General features: G+C 38.5%; 1 protein-coding gene across 1 annotated transcript in view; it reads left to right on the plus strand.

Moving 5' to 3' along the window:
- Cd109 (CD109 molecule) overlaps window positions 1-20,039 on the plus strand; it is a 138,694-nt gene extending 118,655 nt beyond the window's left edge. The window contains exons 26-33 of the mRNA XM_063226895.1: window positions 578-743; window positions 2,369-2,559; window positions 2,976-3,131; window positions 4,207-4,272; window positions 7,440-7,582; window positions 11,114-11,261; window positions 12,925-13,027; window positions 15,190-20,039. Coding sequence (XP_063082965.1) covers window positions 578-743; window positions 2,369-2,559; window positions 2,976-3,131; window positions 4,207-4,272; window positions 7,440-7,582; window positions 11,114-11,261; window positions 12,925-13,027; window positions 15,190-15,365 — 1,149 coding nt within the window. The 3' untranslated portion in view covers window positions 15,366-20,039. The remainder of the gene's footprint in view (window positions 1-577; window positions 744-2,368; window positions 2,560-2,975; window positions 3,132-4,206; window positions 4,273-7,439; window positions 7,583-11,113; window positions 11,262-12,924; window positions 13,028-15,189) is intronic.
- The last annotated feature ends 961 nt before the right edge of the window (window positions 20,040-21,000 follow it).

Genomic DNA, 21,000 nt, shown 5'->3' on the forward strand with positions numbered 1-21,000 from the left:
CATGGGCATGGATGCCGAGGTCAAGATGAGTGTATGCGGAAAGTTATGCTCACAATTCTAATTTTGTTTCAGAGCTGATTTGATTTCAGTATTTGATTCCTTACTGTTTACTTCACCTACATTTCACAGGGTCAACAGTTCGTTCTCTCCACTAAGCTTTTACTAGCCCAGCACTGGGCTCACAGAAAATGAACTTTTCTCTAAATGTAGAGATTAAATATCTGAGATTAAATATGCATAATCTTTTCTTCAAGCTACTTTTCTGCCTTCATATGAGCTAATGGTACTCAATGAGATAAACAATGGCAAAATCTACTTTTTATACCGTACTGTAGCTGAGGAATGGGTCTTGTTTCAATGTAACTGAAGAGCAGTATTATTTTCAAAATCCATGACAACTCTTTAAATATCAGTGTGTGCTGTGAATTTCATTGGCCTGGAGCCAGGTAGGTGTTTAACAAACACTGAAGTTACTTTTTGAGTGAATGCTCTATTTTTTGAATGAAAAGTACATTTTATTTTAACACAAGCTAATGGGTATTTTTGAATAATAAAATATGTATCTTCTTCTTCCAAGCCTAATATTGATGTGCGAGACTCCATCAGCTTTTTGGAGTCCAAGTTCAGTCAAGGAATTTCAGACAATTACACTCTGGCCCTGGTAACGCATGCACTGTCCTCAGTGGGGAGTCCTAAGGCGGCGGAGGCTTTGAGAGTGCTGAGCCTGCGCGCAGAGGAGGAAGGTAAAGGAGGGACCGGCTGAGGTCGTTAGACTCTTTAGCCAGGTATGGAGTTGATTGTATTATGTGTTTGGAATGAGATGAAAAATGAACAGTAGAAGGAGATCAGGAGGGCCAGTGGGTTCTGATGCCTGGAGCTCCTGAGGAGTTTTGTACAGAATTGCACAACTAAGAGCCTCCTTCTTTAAGACACTTTCTGTCCTACACAGTGACTCTTTGAGGTTCTGATGCCATTTCTTTTTTCTTTTTCTTTTTTTTCTTGGGTACTGGGAGTTGAACTCACAACCTTGCGCATGCCAGGCGGGCACTGTGCCACTGAGCTGTATCCCTGCCCCTGATACCATTTCTGATTTGATAGCTTTTTGTGCTCCCTGAGACCTTGGGTTCTGGAGGATTTGGGTTCCAGTTCTGTTTCTGCAGCTTGCCTTTGTGAGTTTCAGTTCCGCTGTAAAGTGGAGTAACACCTATGTTAGGGTTGCTGTGACAATTAAATAAGATAATATGCAAAGCCTGCCTCATAGCAAACGCTTAAAAATAGAAGCGAAATGCAAATGTCAAAAAACACTGCTGCTACTAAATACAGTACACTAAATAAAGTGTGTGTGAGAATCTTTTTTTTTTTTTTTTTTTAAATGGGAGCTGCTTTTATGTCACAAAAGGACAAAAAGGACAGGTATAGTTATTCCCACAGTGATCTTGGTAAAGTAGCCAGGGGTCCAGGTTTGTGTGTGTGTGTGTGTGTGTGTGTGTGTGTGTGAGTGAGAGAGAGAGACAGAGAGAGACAGAGAGAGAGAGAGGGAGAGAGGCTTTTGATGATGTTCTCTGATCCAAAGTTCTGTTCATTTAAGGAGTAACTGTAGAAAGTGCTGAGAAGTGTGAGGCTATCGGAAATACTATATTGATATTAACAGGAATTTAGACAGAATTCTTGTTCCATATCCCAGTGCTGAAGACTGGAGGATTACTGCAGAAACCAAAGTGATCCTTGACTTCATGGAATGTCACATTGTATTCAAGTGCAATTGCCATTGAAGTCCTGGGGATGCCACATGGGATGCTGGTCTGGGGCCAGAATGGGATTATGTCCAGGAAGGTTGGCGACTTGGCTAGCGTCCCTCAGGGTTTTTTGTGGGGGAGGGAGTGCTTGAATTTTGCACTTATAACTTCATCTTTCAGACAATGAAAAAGGGAGCAGTTTGGTGGGAATGTGAGAGCTGGTTAGTGGCAGATCCGATGACAAGGTTCTTTCTCATGTGTCCTAAACTGTTTTGGGGATAACTGGCTCAGAGAAGCTATACACTTTATGTTTGAAATACAGTACTTTTCATTTATGGTTGTTTTGCTTGAGGCAGACATATAGAATTTATCTTGGGAAAATATTTTAATTAAAACATTCTCAAATACAGGCAATAGAAAGAGGATGAAAGTTTGTTAAGTTGTAGTAGTTTGAAAAGTGACATACATATAAGTGCATGTTCCTACGGGTGCATGTGGTGTGTGCGAATACTCATAGCCTTGCTTGGCCTATGTGTGTGCACAGATAAAATGTATTTTCATCTAAGTCAGCGAGGCCTTGGCTCTGGAGGGCTGTTTAATGTTGACTGAATGCTGTTACCTTTCTTCTTCAGGAGGTGAGCGTTTCTGGGTGTCACCCGCATCTACGCTGTCCGAGGGCTGGCAGCCACGCTCCCTGGACATTGAGGTGGCGGCCTATGCCCTGCTCTCCCACTTCCTGCAGCGCCAGGCTCCCCAAGGCCTCCCTGTTATGAGGTGGCTCAGCAGGAAGAGAACCAGCCTGGGGGGCTTTGTATCCACCCAGGTGAGAGACGCGGTTGATTTTCCCACTTACACTATTGACTCATGAATATTTAGGAATCATACTTTTTTTTTTTTTTAATGACTTCATAAAGTTACTTAGCAGTTTAAAGTTGAGTAACTTAGGATTTAAGGTGATAGTCTGAACTTTTCTCATGTGGATTTCCTGTCTGATACTCACATGGAGTCACTTGGGTCCCCATCTGTTATAGCTATTTGGCACCTGTGGAACTGATTTAAAGTGGATGCTCAGGTCCCCAGGCAGAGCTTCTCATGTGTTTTGCATGGAGGAATTGGGGACCTCCAGGAAGGGTCTGATCTTGAGGTGGTGGGTGTAGAGCATGTCCTAGATATTACTGAGTTTGCTCCTGAGAGATTTTGATATACACTGTGTGCACAACTGGTTTTTTCTCTCAACAGGACACCATCGTGGCCTTAAAAGCCTTGTCCGAATTTGCGGTCCTAATGAATACAGAAACAAAAGGTATCCAAGTGACGGTGTCAGGGCCCAGTGCACCACGTCCTGTGAAGTTTCTGATCGACACACACAACCGCTTTCTCTTTCAGACAGCAGAGGTATGGAAAATGACTGTTATTTAAAATTCTATGTGGAGGGTCTTTATACTGGAATTCTTCCTTCTCTTTCTCTTTTTTCCCCTTCCTTTATTCCTCCCTTCCTTCCTTCTCTCCTTTCTTCCTTCTTTTCTTCCTTGGTACTGGAGATTAAACTTGTGATTTTCCTGCTCCAGCCTCCTGCAGTGCTTTCTTCCCAATCTAGTGACTTGAACAAAGACTTGTTCTCAGAGCTGTAGGGAGACAGGCAGGGAGGACTGGGGACGGTCTCCTCTGGTTGAGGTTGCCGATCTCAGGATGGGTGGAGGAGATGAGAACTTTGGAAAGACTGGTGGAAAGGAGAAAACACGGACACTTTTACACTGGGATGGGAATAAACACCCACTGAGTTCCTGTTCATGACCACTATGCTAGATAAGAAATTACACTGTAGATAAGAAATTACATTTACTTCTCAGGCCAACTCTAAGGCAAATACTTTTTTCGTCATTGTTGACATAAACTGAGACAGAGAGGCAGGGAACTTGCTGAAGGTCATGCTTCTAGCTGCACCACATATCCTGAAAAAAGTTGATAGAAGCAGTAGTAGGATTCTCGCTTTAAAGTGCAATAAGGGAATCTGCTAGTTGATTACTTTATTCTCTTAGCTAAACTTCGGGGAGATGAGACAATGGGGGAAGGGGACAACTTCAAGGCTCGAAACTGAGGAAGAGGGTGATGGCAGAGGACAAGGAGGAAAAGCCAGGCACGGTCTGAGGCGGGGGCCAGCCCTGACTAAGGGAGGCTGGGGAGGGTGTGGCTTTTGTCTTGTATCCCTTGTGCTTGGGCCTCAGTAGGAGGACGCGCGGTGAGTAGTGCTGATGGAGGACAGAGATGAGCGGCTCAGAGAGGTCGCTCTTGTTGGCCCTCATTCTCTTGACTGCTCCGCTGGGGATCTGACCTGTAAACTACAGAGCTCCAGGCATTCGCTGTGAGCTTCTTCCCCCTAATGAGGGTGACCCTCTTCTCTTGTGTTACTTGGGAGGATCTAAAGATGGAAAACTGCCCTCACGCACTCTTCTCTCTCATTTTTCTTCAGCTTGCTGTGACGCAGCTAGCTGCAGTTGATATAACCGCAAATGGTTTTGGATTTGCTATCTGTCAGGTATGTAAGAATGCTGGTTTTTTTCAGTTATACATGACTTTTTATAATAATTCTTTGTTTTAGGGCACTGCTAAATCTCTACCTTAGAAAATTTATATAAAATCTTTAGTGATATACTTTTATGATTAAGATAAATTACTCTGTTTAATAAAAAGTACTCTCTTTAATAAAAAGTAGTAGACCTGCTGAGCATGGTGGTCATACCTGTAGTCCCAGCACTCACAAGGCTGAGGCAGGAGGGTCATTATGAGTTTGTTCTTTTATTTTTTTTGTCTTTTTCATTTTTTTTATCGGTACCAGGGATCGAACTCACGACTGCCTGCTTACAAGGCAGGTGCTTATGCTGCTGAGCTAAATCCCCAGCCCCTTTCATTATGAGTTTGAAGCCAGCCTGGAGTGCACAGTGAGACCCTGTCTCAAAAAATAACAACAAAAAGTATTAGAGATGTTACCAGCTAGTGAGTAGGCAGCAGTTATATATATTGATAACCTATCTGAAAATATATTTGGGAGATTATGTACTTTTTGAAGTGGTTGAAATCTACTTCAAGTGACAGTTGGGACTGTCACTTTTTGTGTATAAAAATAAGTTCAGAAATTGTAATACTTGTAGAGTTCTATTAACTGAAAAGCAAATATACATTTTACTTACAAATTCTCAATATTTATCTAAGAATATAAATGTTATTGTGACCTTACAAATTATTGTCTTGGAGACAGAAAATGTGTTCCTTTAATATAAAACCTTATAAGATAGAAAATAAAGCAGCATGTGAATGTGTTCAGTGCCAATCCAAAGAAAACTACACTTTATAATATAGTAGGAGTAACAATAAAACAGAAGTAGTATAAAAATACTTGCTGGAATAATAATCCTCCTGGAAATCCAAAATAGTATGTGGAAGGACTAAAGCTGATTATGTACTTGGGCATTAAAAACAAACAGAACCAAAAACTAAACAGAGATCAAAGCACTGACTCAAGTACCGAAGTGGCCACTGTAGAGATAGGCTTTTCCAAACCTGGTACAGATCTTCTAGTTGAGAGACTGGTGCCTTACCAGGTCAGGTATGCCTTGCTAAGGAAGTCTAATTTGGAAACTTTCAAATAATTCTGATTGTTTTGCATGATATTCAAATAACAGTAAATACTCTTAAAGATCAAGAAAATGGTGATAATGAAAACGAGACAGATTCTAGGAAAAAGATAGAAAGAGGAAATATATTGTATTGGTTTTTACTAACAAAGACCATAGGGAAATTACTGTCTCCAGGCTTTTAATGAAGAGTAAACCCAGAAGTAAAGATATAGTATACTTTATTTATTTTTTTATGCCAAGACTTTTAGATCCAAAATATAGTATACTTTAAATACAATTGAAAAATCATATGTATATGACTCACCAAGTTGTCTAGAATATATTTTTGGTAAACCAAATGTAGAAAAATCACTGGAAGTAAATGATTGTTGCTTGGGGTTTGAAGGACATTGGAGTGAATGTGATACCCATGAATCGGAATGTTTGCAAATCCCAGGTTTGCGTTGAAATTTAGAAAACAGAGGGACCAATGGGCACTTCTCACCATGGTGGAAAGAACTGCAAAAATGTTGGTCACCCAGAAATGGGTAATGGATTTTCCTCGGGTGGTATTTTTATAAGTGTATGGGGAAAAGGAAGGCAAAGAAAACTCTCAGGTTTGCAGTAGATGTTAACCACTTTTGGGTAATAAAATGTTAAGCTGTTGGAAATAATCTGCAAGATCTCTGGAAGTTTTGTGATGGAAAAGTTGAGCTTTACTGTGGGCCAGACAGAAACCTTGTTGTGTAGTTGTGAATGGGTATTAATTATGGCCCAAGGGACAAACTAGTAGTCCTTAAGTTTCACTACAAAGGAGATGATTGCAGTAACAGATTACACTTCTTCAGTTTTTATAGAACTATTCTCCACCTGCCCCAGGAATAATTTAAATTATTTCTAAAATTAATAATTTTTATGGTTTAAGAAAGAGCTGGAGAATGTCCACAGTAAGATAAACACAATGATCTGCTGGATAAAAGATAATATGAATATGGGTTGTGGCAGAATATAAAGATTGGAACTCTTAGATTGAGTTTCAGAGGGTTTTAAAAGTGTGTCAATGTACGGAAGGTGCTAGATATTTACTTCGGAGGAGAGTGTGTGTGTGTGTGTGTGCACACGCGCGTGTTTTAAGTAGAGGTAAAAGAAAGAACAGTGTTATGCAGCAGTTTTTAACTTTATGCACCTGGAATCAAAAATAGTAGATGAGGTAAAGCCTTTAATGGGTTCCACCCCAGCCTGGGATGAGGCTAGTCTAGTAAATTCTGGTTACACACGCAAGCGTCTGATTTAGGGTCACTCTGTATGACCCTAGTCCTCGTGCACCCTGGGGTTCCCAGCAACTGCTGTGTCCCCTTCTCATGTCAGTGTGATGACAGTGTGTGCTGGACAAACCAGTTGACTTGAAAGCTCTCATTCTCTTATCATCTTTGGAAAGCATTCAGTGATGAATCCTCAGCGATTGATATTTTAGTGGTAATTTATTTTGCAGAGAATCACTGAAGCTCCAGTTTGTTGAAAATCACTTACTTGGGTGGCAGAGATTAGAGGTTGGCATTTGCTCTTGACAAAGTTGCCAGTCACTTTCTTTTCCCCTTGAGAACCATGTTTCATGTTCCTTATAAAAACCAGCCAGGGGTGGTAGCATTTGCCTATAAACCTAGCACTGGGGAGGCTGAGGCAGGAGGGTTGCCATGGGTTCAAGGTCATATAGTGACCGGGTTACATAGTGAGGACAAGGCCAGTTTGAACTATGTAGTGAGAACCTGTCTCAAAATAAACAAAACAAAACCCAACACCCCCCCCCAAAAAAAAACAATATCCTGTGAATATCATTTACAATGTTTCATGATACTTACTTGGAATATTACCTACCAGTTTGCTCAATTTTAAAAATAATTTTTTATAAACCTTACAGTATTTTATAATAATGATGCATTATTACCCAATGCAACTATATTCTTTTCTAGTTTGAATATTATAAATTCAATTGGATTTATTCCAGTTAGAATCATTGACTAGTATTTAGACTGCCCAGTGGTGGCAATTTATTATTAGTAATTTATTGCTAATTTGTTATTTATTGCAGCTCAATGTTGTTTATAATGTGAAGGATTCAGGGTCTGTTAGAAGACGAAGATCAACCCAAAATCAAGAAGCCTTTGATTTAGATGTTAACGTAAAAGATGATGAAAATGATGTCAATCATGTAAATTTGAATGTGTGTACAAGGTAGGTTTCTCTCCTTCCTCCTTCTTTAAATAGTAAATTTGAGGATTTAGTTATGTATCACCATCAAATTATAATTAATGCAGTAATATTTAATAGAGAATTTAATTTTGGATTATACTTTAGACTGTGGATTAGAAATACTACAATTATATTTACACATTTCTTCAACATGCCCAAAGTTATTTACAAGTTTTCCTCATATGTATAATACATTTAAAAAGAAAAATTGGTACCAGAGATGCAGGGATGTAGCTCAGCAGCACAGTGCCTGCCTGGCAAGCATGTGGTCATGAGCTTGATTCCTGGTACCAAAAAAAAAAAAAAACCCAGAGAAAGAGAGAGAGAGAGAGAGAGAGAGAGAGAGAGAGAGAGAGAGAAAGAGAAAGAGAAGAGAAGAGAGAGAGAAAAACACAAACTGTTCAAGTTAATAAAACTCAAGTCTAGCTTATGAAACTTTATTTTTTGGTACTGGGACTCAAACTCAAGACCTTATGCTTGGCAGGCAGGTACTGTGTGCCTGAGCTATATCCCCGCCCCCTAGGAAAACTTTAAATTAGCAGTCACCTTTAATGTTCCAAAATGGATTTTTTATGAGCTACTTTTCTGCTGAAACAATTTCATTCCAGTTCAGATTTAAGCTTAACTTTTATGCTTTTGACCCAAAGTCTAATCTTATGTATGCTTAATGCAGAGAATGACTTTTGAGACATACAGAAAGTTTTCTAGTATGACATCTAAGACACTTAAACTCTGGCAACTGAAACTTCTAGAAGTACTTATGAAAGCAGTTCTTAATTTGGCCTGTATCCCAGGCATCTAAGCCTCCTGTATCACCAGGGAAAGAGGCTGTTTGTCAGATCTATGACTTCAATGAAGGGCTGTGAAGGTGCCTGCCTGTTTCGGTGTGATTGTTTAATACACACACACATTTGAGAAAAAGTCTTTGAGAGAGTTCTAGAATCATTGGGATGCTTCGTAACTGCTTCCTTGTTTGTCTGTGGTCTTGCATCAGATTGCTGGGTTACACAGCTCAGGGTTGTACTAGAATGGGCTGAACACTGTGGAGCTGCTGTCTGCTCCTTCCGATACCGTGTTGCATTATGGCTGCATGTAGCTTTGGTAGGCAGGGAGTCACTAGTGTGGTCTTGAACTTTGAAGGTAGTTTTGGTGTTCATCCAGGTGCCACCCTCTTAGCCATGGCTAAACTCAGTCTCCCCCATTATTGCTCTCATCCATCCTGCCTTTGGACCTTTCTGTTCATGACCTTAGGACAGGTGTTTGCCCCATTTCTCACCTTCTTGGGCAGTTAGGCATCAGGGAGATATCAGCATCTCTGAAGTGGCTTCCTTTTCTGCTGAATTTAATTCCCATTAAACCTCACTGAGGTTGCAGAATAACAGTATCAGGTGGTTACTGTCAGCAGCAGTAACCTACATTTATCGTCAATTAAAATGCTAAACACCGTACAGAGCATTTCACATACATCTCATTTACACCTTATGAGAAATCTATAGAGAAGTCCTGTTATTATCCTTGCCTTTTGCATTCATTCATCCACTTACACAATAAATGTTGGCTAGTTCTCTCTGTGTGCCAGCATAGTTTTAGGTGTGAATATAATTGCAAGCCCAAGAAGACATGGACCTGCCTTCGTTGAATTCACTGACTGGAGTGAAAGAAAATCCTCTAAGCAAGTCTAAAATTCTGGCTTTGAAAGGTCATAAAGGAAGAGCGTCATGAAACTGTGAGAGGGCGTGTTTTACTTCTTTTGAAGTCGAATGAAGAAACAGCTGGGGAAGATGATGTAGGACCAGGTTCGGCCCACACAGAGGTCTCATCATGGCCGCAGGGCTCGTGTAGCAATGAATGTTCTTAATTGTAACCAGCTTCACGGTCAGGCAGGCCATACACTAGTTAAGGGAGAGGGGCAGAAATTAAATGCCTTTCTATACAGTAAAGACTATAAGAGAATTCTAAATGCTATTACTAGTTTCCTGAGCAAAATCTCATATAAAACCCAAATTAACATTGAGTGATTTTTTTTTTTTTAGTGGAACTTCATAAAAAGGGTTGTATAATATTTCAGGTACTTTATTCCCATCAGCAGGGTCCAAGACTGAACCCTAGACACTCTTTTCTGTGTGTCATGCTGTTTGATGAACTCTGCCCTGGGCTAGGAGAACCAGTCTTTTGAGTGCCTGTGGTCAAGCAAGGCATTTTGCTAACATATATATGACCATTGCATCATACTGTTCACTCTTTAGGGTAGATGGGCTGTTCTTGTCATCTGAAACTCTTTTCTTTTTTTTTTTAATTTTATTTAATGAGAAAAAAACCATAAAAAGGGTAGAAATAATACATAATTTAAAAAATAGTAAGACATCACTAGTTGATCAGATTACATACTGTCATCTTAGAAATAGTTGTTCAAGTTACACAAGTAAAGCATACAAAGTGGACACTCAAACAGCGATACTGAAAACAGTTCTGTTCAACTATCCAACAAAAACCTAGTAATATGGTTATCAGTCCTACACACTTACGCATACCTGCAGTTATATCCTGTAGAGCACTTTCTTTTCCTCTCTTTTTTACAATAGTAATCATCTGCATCTCGTGCTCACATGTAGACACCTCTAGTTCCAGTCCAGTTTTAACCTTGGAGCAGTGTTTCTTCTGGCTGTGGATATTGCCCAGCAGATGGTTTCCGTTGCTTTGGATGCTGAGCCGCCGTTTGGCTTTTCAGTCAGTTATGTATGGTAGTCACCTCTAAGAAGCCAGATTTTCTAGCAGTCCTTGCTTTTGACATTTAAAAGGATGACAAGAAATAACAATGCAACAAACCTTTTATGTTGGAAGGACGCTTCTTCCTGTAAGCACACCAGGCTTCTGCTACTCACTCATTTTAGCAGAATATTTATTCTCAAGGAGACAAAGTGATGTTGGTGCCTGGGTCCTCCTGATCAAAGAGGCATGCAGTGCAGTGCCACTTCCCAGGCCTCTGGTTCTCTCAAGGCGCCAAAGAAAATGTGCTCCACGCCTGTGGGAGAACAAAGGGAACCCTCTCACCTGTAATCTTGTCCCCCTAAAACCAGGCAGAGAAAAGGTTGCTGATGACTTGGCTGGGCCTTCCCCTGAGTAGCCACATGGTGCTTCTTTTCCAAGTTTTAGTTTTCAGCTGGAAAGTTTGTTGCTGTTAGTTTTTGAGCAAATGAAAAATGTGGTTTGCTTTGGAATAATTACTGCAAAACACTGGGAAGTCTGTTGACAGGGCGTTTTGCTGCACCTGTCACCATGTGGCCTTACATTCTATTCGCCCAGCAAGCCCCCTGCTACATTGCCCCTAATACGGCTGCAGAAAAACTATCATACATACTGGAAGAGGAAAACCTGTTGTCAGATTTTCTTTAGTGAACTTTATTTGAAGTCAAGTAGTATTTGGCAGTTTTAATTTTGGTATGAAGATCTATTTGCCAACTGCTTTAGGTTTTTCCTAAAGGATATTTTCCCTTCCTCTGCTCTTTGGTTTAGGTTTCTGGGCCCAGATAGAAGCGGCATGGCCCTCATGGAAGTTAACCTTCTCAGCGGCTTTGCTGTGCCGTCCGATACCATTTCTCTGAGTGAGACAGTGAAAAAAGTGGAATATGATCACGGGAAACTCAACCTCTATTTAGATTCTGTAAGTAGTAAAAAGCAAGTTCCATAAAGTCAGTACTAACTGTGTTCAGAAGTCGATCTTAAATATGTTTTCGTTCAGTGATTGTTGTATTAGGTTTTTGTGTCTCTCAGTGATTTTAACATGGTAACCTTGTTTGTCTGCACTAAAATGACATCACTCTAAAATTGGTTTAGAAAGAAAGTACTGAGCTGGAGGAAAGTCTTGATAACTTTTAAGTCCTAATTTCATGCTTGATACAAAATATAGAGCAAGTACCATTTTATAATTTCATAAATTCAGTGCAGATCAATTTGAAAGCCCCTTTCTCTCAGGAAATTGCTAAACATATTTGCTTAAATGCTGCAGATGAACAATTTAATGCCTTTAAAGTGCTTTCATGAAATCTTAAACGTATCTTCAAATTGTTAGTGTCCCTGTCGCAGAAAATTAGGTGTTTAAATCGTAGAAGAATGTTCTCAGACTCTTGGTCGTGACAAACAGCAATTATATAACCTTTATGTACCTGTGCCATTTCTAAAATGTTGCTAGTGATATAAGAATAGGCACAAAGAATATATCAGGTAAAGGTGCAGAATTGCAGTGAAGAATTACAGATGCTACTATTGTCATAAATCGTTACGTCCTTGCATGCTTGCATGTAAGTTTATTATTTCCCTCTAGCAGCTATGTGAAAACTCTTAGGTTGAGTTGAAGTTGAATTCCAAGTGTTTTCAGGATTTCACAGTATCCGAGGAGGAGGTATATGTTACTTATTCCACTTTTGCTAAATTCGAGTTAGCCATATACTGCCAATTTTTTACCTTTAAAAGGCTAGGCCCTGAGTGTTATTCATTTTAGCATTTTAAAAAGCATTCTGGTTAAAGCCCTATTAAAACTAACTCAGTCTTTCAATTCTTCTGCTGTTGAAGAATTTTCATAAGTTAAATACTTGAAAGCCATGGACTTGATTTGAAACTCAAGAAACAAATTTAAGGTTTCATTTAGTAATGTAATTGCCTTGGGAGTTTGTCTTGTATCTAATCATTCTTGATAATAGTTATCTTGAGTGTCCAATGACTTCTGAATGGTTAGTTTTTGACTTTTTATATGCTACTATGGGCAAGCAGTGAATGTTTGAAGGGATTCATAAATTTTTGATTCCTTTAACGGATCCTGTTTGCAGATTGACTTGAACTGTCCCAGGGAGGCAGGGAGGCTGGCCTTCAGTTCCCCACATCAGTCAGGGCACCCTCCCAACCCAATTCAGGGCTACTTAGCTTGCAGGCTAAGGTGGCTCCCACAGGCAGAGGGTAAGTGCCTAGGGAAGAGGCTCTGTGAGCCATTGCCAGTGGTAGAGGTTGGGTCCACCACCCAAGACAGACTCTGGGAGAGGCATCGTGGTCCTGGGAGCACACACTTTGGGCTTATGCCTTACTGAATAACTGATTCTCATATCCTTTTTTGAGCAAAATGGAACTATGAACAATACCTGTCTTAGAAGGGTTGTTTTGCAGGTTAAAATAAGAGAATTCATAGGAAAATCTTACTGTGGTACTTGGCATGTAGAGATCCTCCATAAATGTTTATTTCTGTTTCCTAAAATAATAAGAAAAGGGAATGTGTTTCACTTTTGTTTTGAACTTTGGTATGCCAATTCCTTAAGAATCTTCTGTATTTTTTCAAGGTAAATGAAACACAGTTTTGTGTTGATATTCCTGCTGTGAGAAACTTTAAAGTGTCAAATACCCAAGATGCTTCAGTATCCATAGTGGATTACTATGAACCAAGTAAGTGTGGTCTAGAGTTCCCAATACTTCAGAAGTTAAGCCAGGCATCCATTTACCCATCTATCCATCTATTCATTGGATTATTATTAGTATTATTATTCTTGTCTTTTAGAGACAGAGTTTCACTGTGTAGTTCAGGTTGGTCTTAACTCATTTTGTAGCCTAAGCTGGTCTTGAACTTGCAACAATTCTCCTACCTCAGCCTCCTGAGTGCTGGGACTATAGGCATGTGCTACTATACCTGTCCTTATTATTATTATTTTTTAATTGAATTTCATTTGTGGTTTGGATTAGTTTGTGGGGCAGTTGGTACGAGAAAGTGTAGGAGGTGGAGATACAGGAGATTAGCTTTCCATTTAAATGAAGACTATGGATTCATTTATAAATGTCACATAGTAACATTTAGCATATGAGTGTTAAAAAGTGATAGTTTGCTCATAGTGTTTTAGGTTTTCACTTACAATTTGTCAAGGAAAATTGGCATGGAGAAGCCCGTTAATGTTTCCATCTGACCCCTTCTGCCAAGTGGGAGCTGTGTGGTGGGTGGGGGATGAGCAGCATCTGCAGGGTGGATAGGCTGGCGTGGGGGTGGGCTGCTTCAGCATTGAAGGAATCTGGTGGTTTACTAAAACATGCACATTATAACAGATGTTATTTTAGTGTATCAAGAAAAATGTAGTCCTTAAAGATAATTTGCTTTTCGATTTGACTGGTAGCTTATTTTATAAAATGATAAGAATTTAGGATGTTGAAATAGAGAACTGGCATGCCTGCTTGTCTCATGCGAGGCCCTGAGTTTGATTCCTGGTACCAAAAAAGAAAAAAGAAAAACAAATAGAGAAGTGGTCTGGAGATCTGTATTTAGTCAGAGAGTGACTTTTAGTATGTGATCTCTGGGCTAAAGTAGCTGATTGTAGTAAGTCCGACTTTGAATAAGCACTTAAAGTGGTCCAGAATTAGAATGCATTCATGGGTTAGACAGCTCCACAAAATTACACTTAAAAACAAGACAAGCTTGTGTACTGTGCTACTAGTGCTTAGTAAGTATTCAAGCTTGAAGTAGGGCAGCGTGTAGCTTTCTTAACTGGGCCTCCTGCTGCAGCTGGCGATGAGCACCCACCCAGGTTCTTGGGAGACAGACATAGTGCTTTTCTCCTGGTGGGTAATGGAATACATTGTGGAGACTCTGTGACAGTACTTTGTTATCCAGCTTTGTTATTTAATCTAGTTGCAGGATCCCTCAAATGGTAATTTTTAGATGCACAAAAGTCCCCAAATGGCGTTTTCTAGATATATGCAGAACATTAAAATTTTTTATAGTATTTAGTTAAGTAGTTTCTTTTTGCATGGTGAACCTTTTAAATATTTAAGAAGTGAGAAAGATTCAGTATTTGTAATATTTTTGTGGAAAACAACTTATTTATGAAGGAGCCATTTAAAAATAGAATTATGGGAAAGATAAAATAAAGCCTTTTAACCCATTTTTGAAATTTCAGAAACATTTGTGATATACAAAACAATCTGAAAAGAAATTTGAAAGTAGAATGTGCTTTTTAAAAATTGCAAACTAAAAGGCATTTTTATCTTGTACTTTCTTATAGTGCTATAGACACCATATACTTCAAAAATATTAGTTTGTGCTGTAACTGTACTTAGATGGAGTAGTTTTTAGACAGTATGTGCTCAGTGTGTTAAAACATCAACACAAAACATTGCATAAACAGATTTTTTTCTTGAATATGTATTTTTAAATAAAGCCTATGATTAATAGTTCTTTTCAGAAATTCTAATAATCAGAATTTTATGTGAATGTATAGAATATGTCATCCTAAAATAAACTGTTTCAGATGTTAAACAGTCTTCAGTTTGGCATTTTTCCTGTTTCAGGAAGAGATTAAAGTGCTTGCATCTGCAAGCCATGTGGTCCCTGTAGTGCTGGCCAACTGCTTGTGATAGATAGGTTGGGCTGAATGCATTGTTTCTCTCTGGGATTTGATTTGCACTTGAGGCCACCCTTGGACACCTTATTTCTTGTAAAGAAAAGGTCAAATAATGCAAAGAGTGAAAAACTCATGAAAGTGTATTGAAATGCTCTTACATTTATTTTGGCAAATGTGGCCTAAACATGGGCACTGTGTAAACTGATGTCTGCCTCTGAACAGGGAGGCAGGCGGTGAGAAGTTACAACTCCCGAGTGAAGCTGTCCTCCTGCGACCTTTGCCAAGACGTCCAGGGCCACTGTCCTTGTGAGGATGGAGCTTCAGACCCCCATCACCCTTCTTCAGTCCTGTTCGTCTTTTCTCTTGTGCTTCTGTGCTCTTTGCAACACTGGCTGTGATTTATTGTTTAAGGACTCCATGTAAAACTAACATTTCCAGAAATCACACGCGATCGCTTTGTTTTCATAGTTGAATTATCACCTCGGGCTATTTTGAAAAAAAAAAAAAGGTATTTTCATTACACAGGGTCAGGGGATGGTTTACAACGTGTCTTAGGGTGTAATTTCTTCACTTGGCCTTTGTGTGATCAGAATGACTGCAGTGGGGTATTTTTATTTTCCCTATGTGAAATTGTTTAAGATTTTTTAAAGGAAGTTTTTGTTTTCTTCAGTCTAAAAATGTTTTTAAAAAATTTTTTCTATTTTGTAAAAGACATAGTCTTAGGCCGTCAAGCATTAGTATGCATCAGTGTTTGCTCTAGCGTTCAAGATGGATTTCTTCGGGAACCAGCAGGAGGAGCTTCTCCTGTTCTCTTCCTACCTCCAATCTAATGCACACCCCGTGGTTTCAGTGTATCTTTCTGAATTGGACATTGTTTCTTTCTTTTAGAATGTAGATGGCAAGTTTTAAAAAGTTGAATGGTCTTTTTCCACTTCTAGTCAGATCACCTCCCCAGCCTTTATCTACCCTTTCTGTTTCTCCTGGAGAGAATGAGAAGCGACCTGTCTTCTTCTGCGTGATGTGGTTTTCAGAGAGTGGGGAGAGTGTATTCAGCCCCAAACCCAGCCATATTTCAGGCACATGAGTCAGAGAGCACTGCTACGTGTGCCTTATGTGACTGAGAACAGAGGGCCGAGGCTGGAATACGCTTGAACCAGAAGTACAAGAACGTGCTCTACAAGTTTCTGACAACATGTGACCTCCACGTGCTCTGGGAAGGAAGTTGGAGCTGATGGGGCCAACTTGAAGTCTTGACCTGAAATGCTGTAGTGTTGGCCTGGACTTCTGGAGAACCTTGTCTAGGCTTAAGGCTCTGAGCACCAGACTGCCACTGTCTAGTGATGTGATGCAAAATATGATTCCTTAAGAAGATTTATGAATTCTGAGCATCTGGCTCATTGGTCACCCTGTACTCTGAAGATATTCACATACCTATGAGATGAGACTTAAAAAAAAATCCTTTCCTGCTCCTTCCCTTTTCATCCTTTCTTCTTTTTTCCTTCTTGCCTGTCAACAAACATTAGATATTAAAAAAATTAAGGACTCTAAAAACTAAATCCAGGGAGTGGTTTAATTTTGCTTCTTAACTCCATGGATTTTTGTCTCAAAGTAGGCATGGGAAAATAATTTCCATGGGCCTCAAAGAGTTTGCTACGTATTTTTTAGCTATTTAAAAAGAAGTCTATGAAAACTAAAATATGCAATTATATTTTTAAAAATTAATTTTAAAAAGAATACTTTTATTATAGTGAATTCTAAGAAGTTATATTGGAATAGATGTTCATACATTGCTTATGGATATTTTGATACCAAGGTAGAAACAATCAACATTATATATTTTAATACTTGCATTCTCTGTAGAAAACAGAAACTCAGGGAGTGGCCTATGAAGAGAGTGGTTAAATATCAAGTATATAATTTTCATGTATTTATTTTAAATTGGAGAAAAGTTTAAAATTTTTTTTATCTGTGTCTTACTTGCATTCTCATTGCTGGAACAAAACACATAACACCTATAAGTTAGAAGAGAGGTTTATGTTAGTATGTTAGCTCACAATTTGTAGAAATTTTAGTCCATTGTTGGCTGGTTCCAAGGCAGGGTGACATAGCAGAGGGCATGGTGGAGGAGAGACAGCCCATGGCATGGCAGGAAGGAGGATAAAAGGAAGCGGGGAGATATCCCCACAGCCACCCACCGCTTCCCACCAGGCTTTACCTCCCAACATCATACCCAGCTGCAGGTCTACCTGCGGGCTAATCCAGTCATGAGTACACACACCCACAATACAGTCATCTCCCCAAAGCCCATCTATGAGTACATGAGGCTTTGGGGGGCATTTTAGATATAAACTATAACAATCTGTTTCACCTTAGGAACAGTTCATTCTAGAAACGGCATTTGTCATGTTTGTCCTCGCTGTTCTGCGATCTCAGGCTTTACTCTCTGGAAATTCTGTGAAGGTAGAATCATTTTATGATGTGTGTTGGCAGAGATTCCCCCTGCCTGCCTGCCCAGAGAACCTTGTAGTGACTGTCACTACCTTATGTTCTGTATTAAATAATTTATAGTGAACTTAGCACTGTTTATCGGGAAACACTAGGGTGGAAATTCCACCGGAAGACAGATTGTTTGTGTTTTAGACTTCCTCATTTAAAAACGAGGATTGAAATATACTTTTTGGGTATAGTACTTAAGATTTTTAGGTAAAAAGGTACTTTGTAACTCACCTCTTTTCATTATGCATCTATTAGAAGTAAGGAGGAGGCAGCAGAGGTGAGGAGAGGATTAGTCAGGTCAGTTGGTGGTGCATGGGGCCAAAGGGGTGTCTCAGCCGCTCCCCACTGCTTCTGTGCTTCTCAGAGAACGCGCTCCACTCCAAGAAGGGATTGAAAGACCACAGGCACACGGAGAAATACAGTGCACTGGGAGCAGTAAGTAATAGTGTACACTATTTTCTTCACGTGCTATGAGAAATAATATAAAAAATCATTTTACTTTTGTCTGCTTGTGCTGAAACTCATCCACTGAGAATGTCATCAGTTTTGCTTCTTGAAATGAGCTCATTTAAATTTCTTCATTGTCCCTTATCTCATTTTGGTTTTTGATTGGCCAGTGGTTCCACAGACTGAACACTGGGAGTAAGTAGGAACCTCACAGTTTTAGGACAGAATGACGTGTTTATATTTAGATTCGCCATGTTACTACCTTTAGTTACAGTGCTAAAAAAAGAAATGAGAGCTCTTGAAAATGTGTCCAATGAAATGCTTCCTTTTACTGTGTTCTATTTGCTTTGTTTTTTAAAAATGTTCTAAAAAAACTATCTTTGGTTTAGTATTTTAGTTACGTTATAATTAGCAGCACTGTGTTCATACAAAATACAAGTGTACAGCTGTTACCTAGAAGTTTGTACTTATATATGGTACCATATCCTAAATGTGGGAGAACATATAGGCATAACTCTCTGCTACTATTTTTTTTGAACCTGGGTATAGTACTTTTTGAAACTCATAACTAACCGTCATTTCTTCTCATGTGAAGTTGTTTGTTAGTAGTTTGGCAGTATAATCCAAATTATCTTTACTTTGACATTCAGTTATTTCATTTGACATTTCTAGACGCCTTATGACATTTAAAAAATTGGAATTGATTTTGCTTTGTAATTTTTAACAAAAGAGCCATTTTATTAACCTGCTGACATATAATCTAGAGTTCTTTTTTTCTGACTGCATTGGAACTACTGACTATTGATGTCTATAAAAATATGTTGTAAACACCTTCTAGGCAAGGTTCTCCAGCCAAAGGATTATAATTATTCTGAGTCTGCCAAGTGGCTGTCATAGGTCAAGGCATCATCACATATTTCTGGAGTATCAATTCTTGCACATTGTAAATCTGAGACACTTACCCCAGTAAATGGATTACACCTGGGTAAGCATCAGTACCTTTTATATTCTCAGTAGAGGCTTTTGTTAGACCAAAAGAGTACATTCTTCATTTTCCTTTGTGTTTAAATTCTGCTAAGGCATAGCACTTTTTAAGAACTTAATATGTTAATATTAAATACCTTAAGTTAGGTTGGGAATAGTTTGAGGAGCAGTTACTTTTTACTATTAATTTGAAAACAGAGGGCCATTATTCTTCATTGTTCAAAAAATTGAGTAGATGTCACTTTTAAAATTAAGTATAGGTCAGTGAGAATAGACTTGTGAAACCATTTCTAGGTATTTTCCAGTTTCATATGCCTCATCAAAAGGTAGTGCTACATTGCATCATTTTGTAAAATACATTGCAATTTTTCTTTCACTTATTAATACAGTAAAATAAACATTTTCTAGATGATTTCTAGACTTCTCATGTCAAAGGACACTTAACACATGGGTGTTTGTAATAGGGATGGTACTGATGTGTGTTTTGATGTAAGAGTCTATTGCATATTGTCACAAGATTTACCTCTCTTCTTCATTGAGTTTGTGGTAGAGGGCAGTTCTGTGTTCTACCCACAGATTTTTAAGATTTATCTTCGAAGCTGGCTGTTGTGGTGCACGGCTGTAATCTCAGCACTCTGGGAAGCTGAAGCAGCAGGAGGATGACAAGTGAGAGCTCAGCCGGGGCAACAGCCATTTAGTGAGACCCTGCCTCAAAGTAAAACATAAAGACCGGGGGATGTAGCTCAGTATGAAGGTTCTGGGTTCAATTCGCAATAATGAAAAAAAAAAAAGAAAAAAGATATCTTTCATAGATTTAATGGAATATGGCGTGGTGATTTGGTCCTTCAAGGCTTTATATGTTGAATTTTTAGGATGGTGCATTAGATACAGTGAAGTATCTCTTTTGTACAGAGAAATCTTTATAAAATTTCCTTTACAAATCTCTTGTTTCGAGAAACTTTTGCATATGAGAAGTGTACCACTGAAATAAAACCTTATTTTTTCAAGAACTAAGCTTTTATATATTGATCAAGGTGATCCTGAAAGCTATTTTAAGCTTTGGAACATTGTTAATTATCACTAATTGTACCTTACTATGTAATCAATAGGAAATCATGCTTTATCAATAAAAATTGACGTTCCTATTTTCTGTTTTTTTTTATTTAAAGAAAAGAAAACAAAACAAAACAAAACAGTAAAAGTGTACAAGTAATACAGAATTTAAAACAAACAGAAATCGCTAGTTAATAGATTACATATTGTCATCTTAGAAATAGTTGATCAAGTTACAAAATTAAGCATACAAAGTGGACATTCAAACAGTGAGACTGCAAACAGTTGTGTTCAGTGATCCAACAAAAACTTAGTAATATGGTCATCTATCTTACATACCTAAACACACTTGCAGTTTTGTTCTTTAGAGCACTTTCTTTTCCTCTCTTTTTTACAATAACATTTACACATTTTGGGTTTTATTACTCCCACAGTTCTTACTACTTTTTTTTTTGGAATAGTATAAAATCCAATGTGACAAAAAACAAAGCAGCCAGTCAAAACAAAGGATGGACATAGTACGTGATGTAAAAACAGAATACAAAGTAATCAACAATGGTTACCATAATGCCTCTTGCTACCTTAAAAAGAATTGCCTATATCATCAGGTATAATAAAATTGAACAAAACAGTACAGAACAAAATCAATAAAACATAAACATTGGAGACATTACAGAACTTCAAAAGAAGATAATAAACCAGAATGGGCATCATAGTGAATCTTATTGCCTTCAAAGTAGTTGCCTATACCCTCAAAATTGATACTATCAAACAGAACAGAATAGAGTAAAATCAGTTAAAACAAGATGGTGAGAGCAATACAGGGCTTCAAATCGAGTTAATAGGAAATCAGAAAAAGTCGGGTTATTTTGTGGTGAAACACTGTTGCTTAAATTGTTCTGTTCTGACCTGTATTGTTATGTTGTTATGTCCTCTTTTGTCTCAATCTCCTCCCTTTTTTAAAATTTATTTTTTTAATTAAGGGAAAAAATTATTTTCTGTTTCTTAATTGTATCTTAAAGCCTATGTATAGCACATTTGCCTTACTTAAGC

Source organism: Cavia porcellus, unplaced genomic scaffold (genome assembly GCF_034190915.1).
Source record: "Cavia porcellus strain 051 isolate PalLab524CR breed Dunkin Hartley unplaced genomic scaffold, mCavPor4.1 scaffold_16, whole genome shotgun sequence".
NCBI classification, from domain to species: domain Eukaryota; kingdom Metazoa; phylum Chordata; class Mammalia; order Rodentia; family Caviidae; genus Cavia; species Cavia porcellus.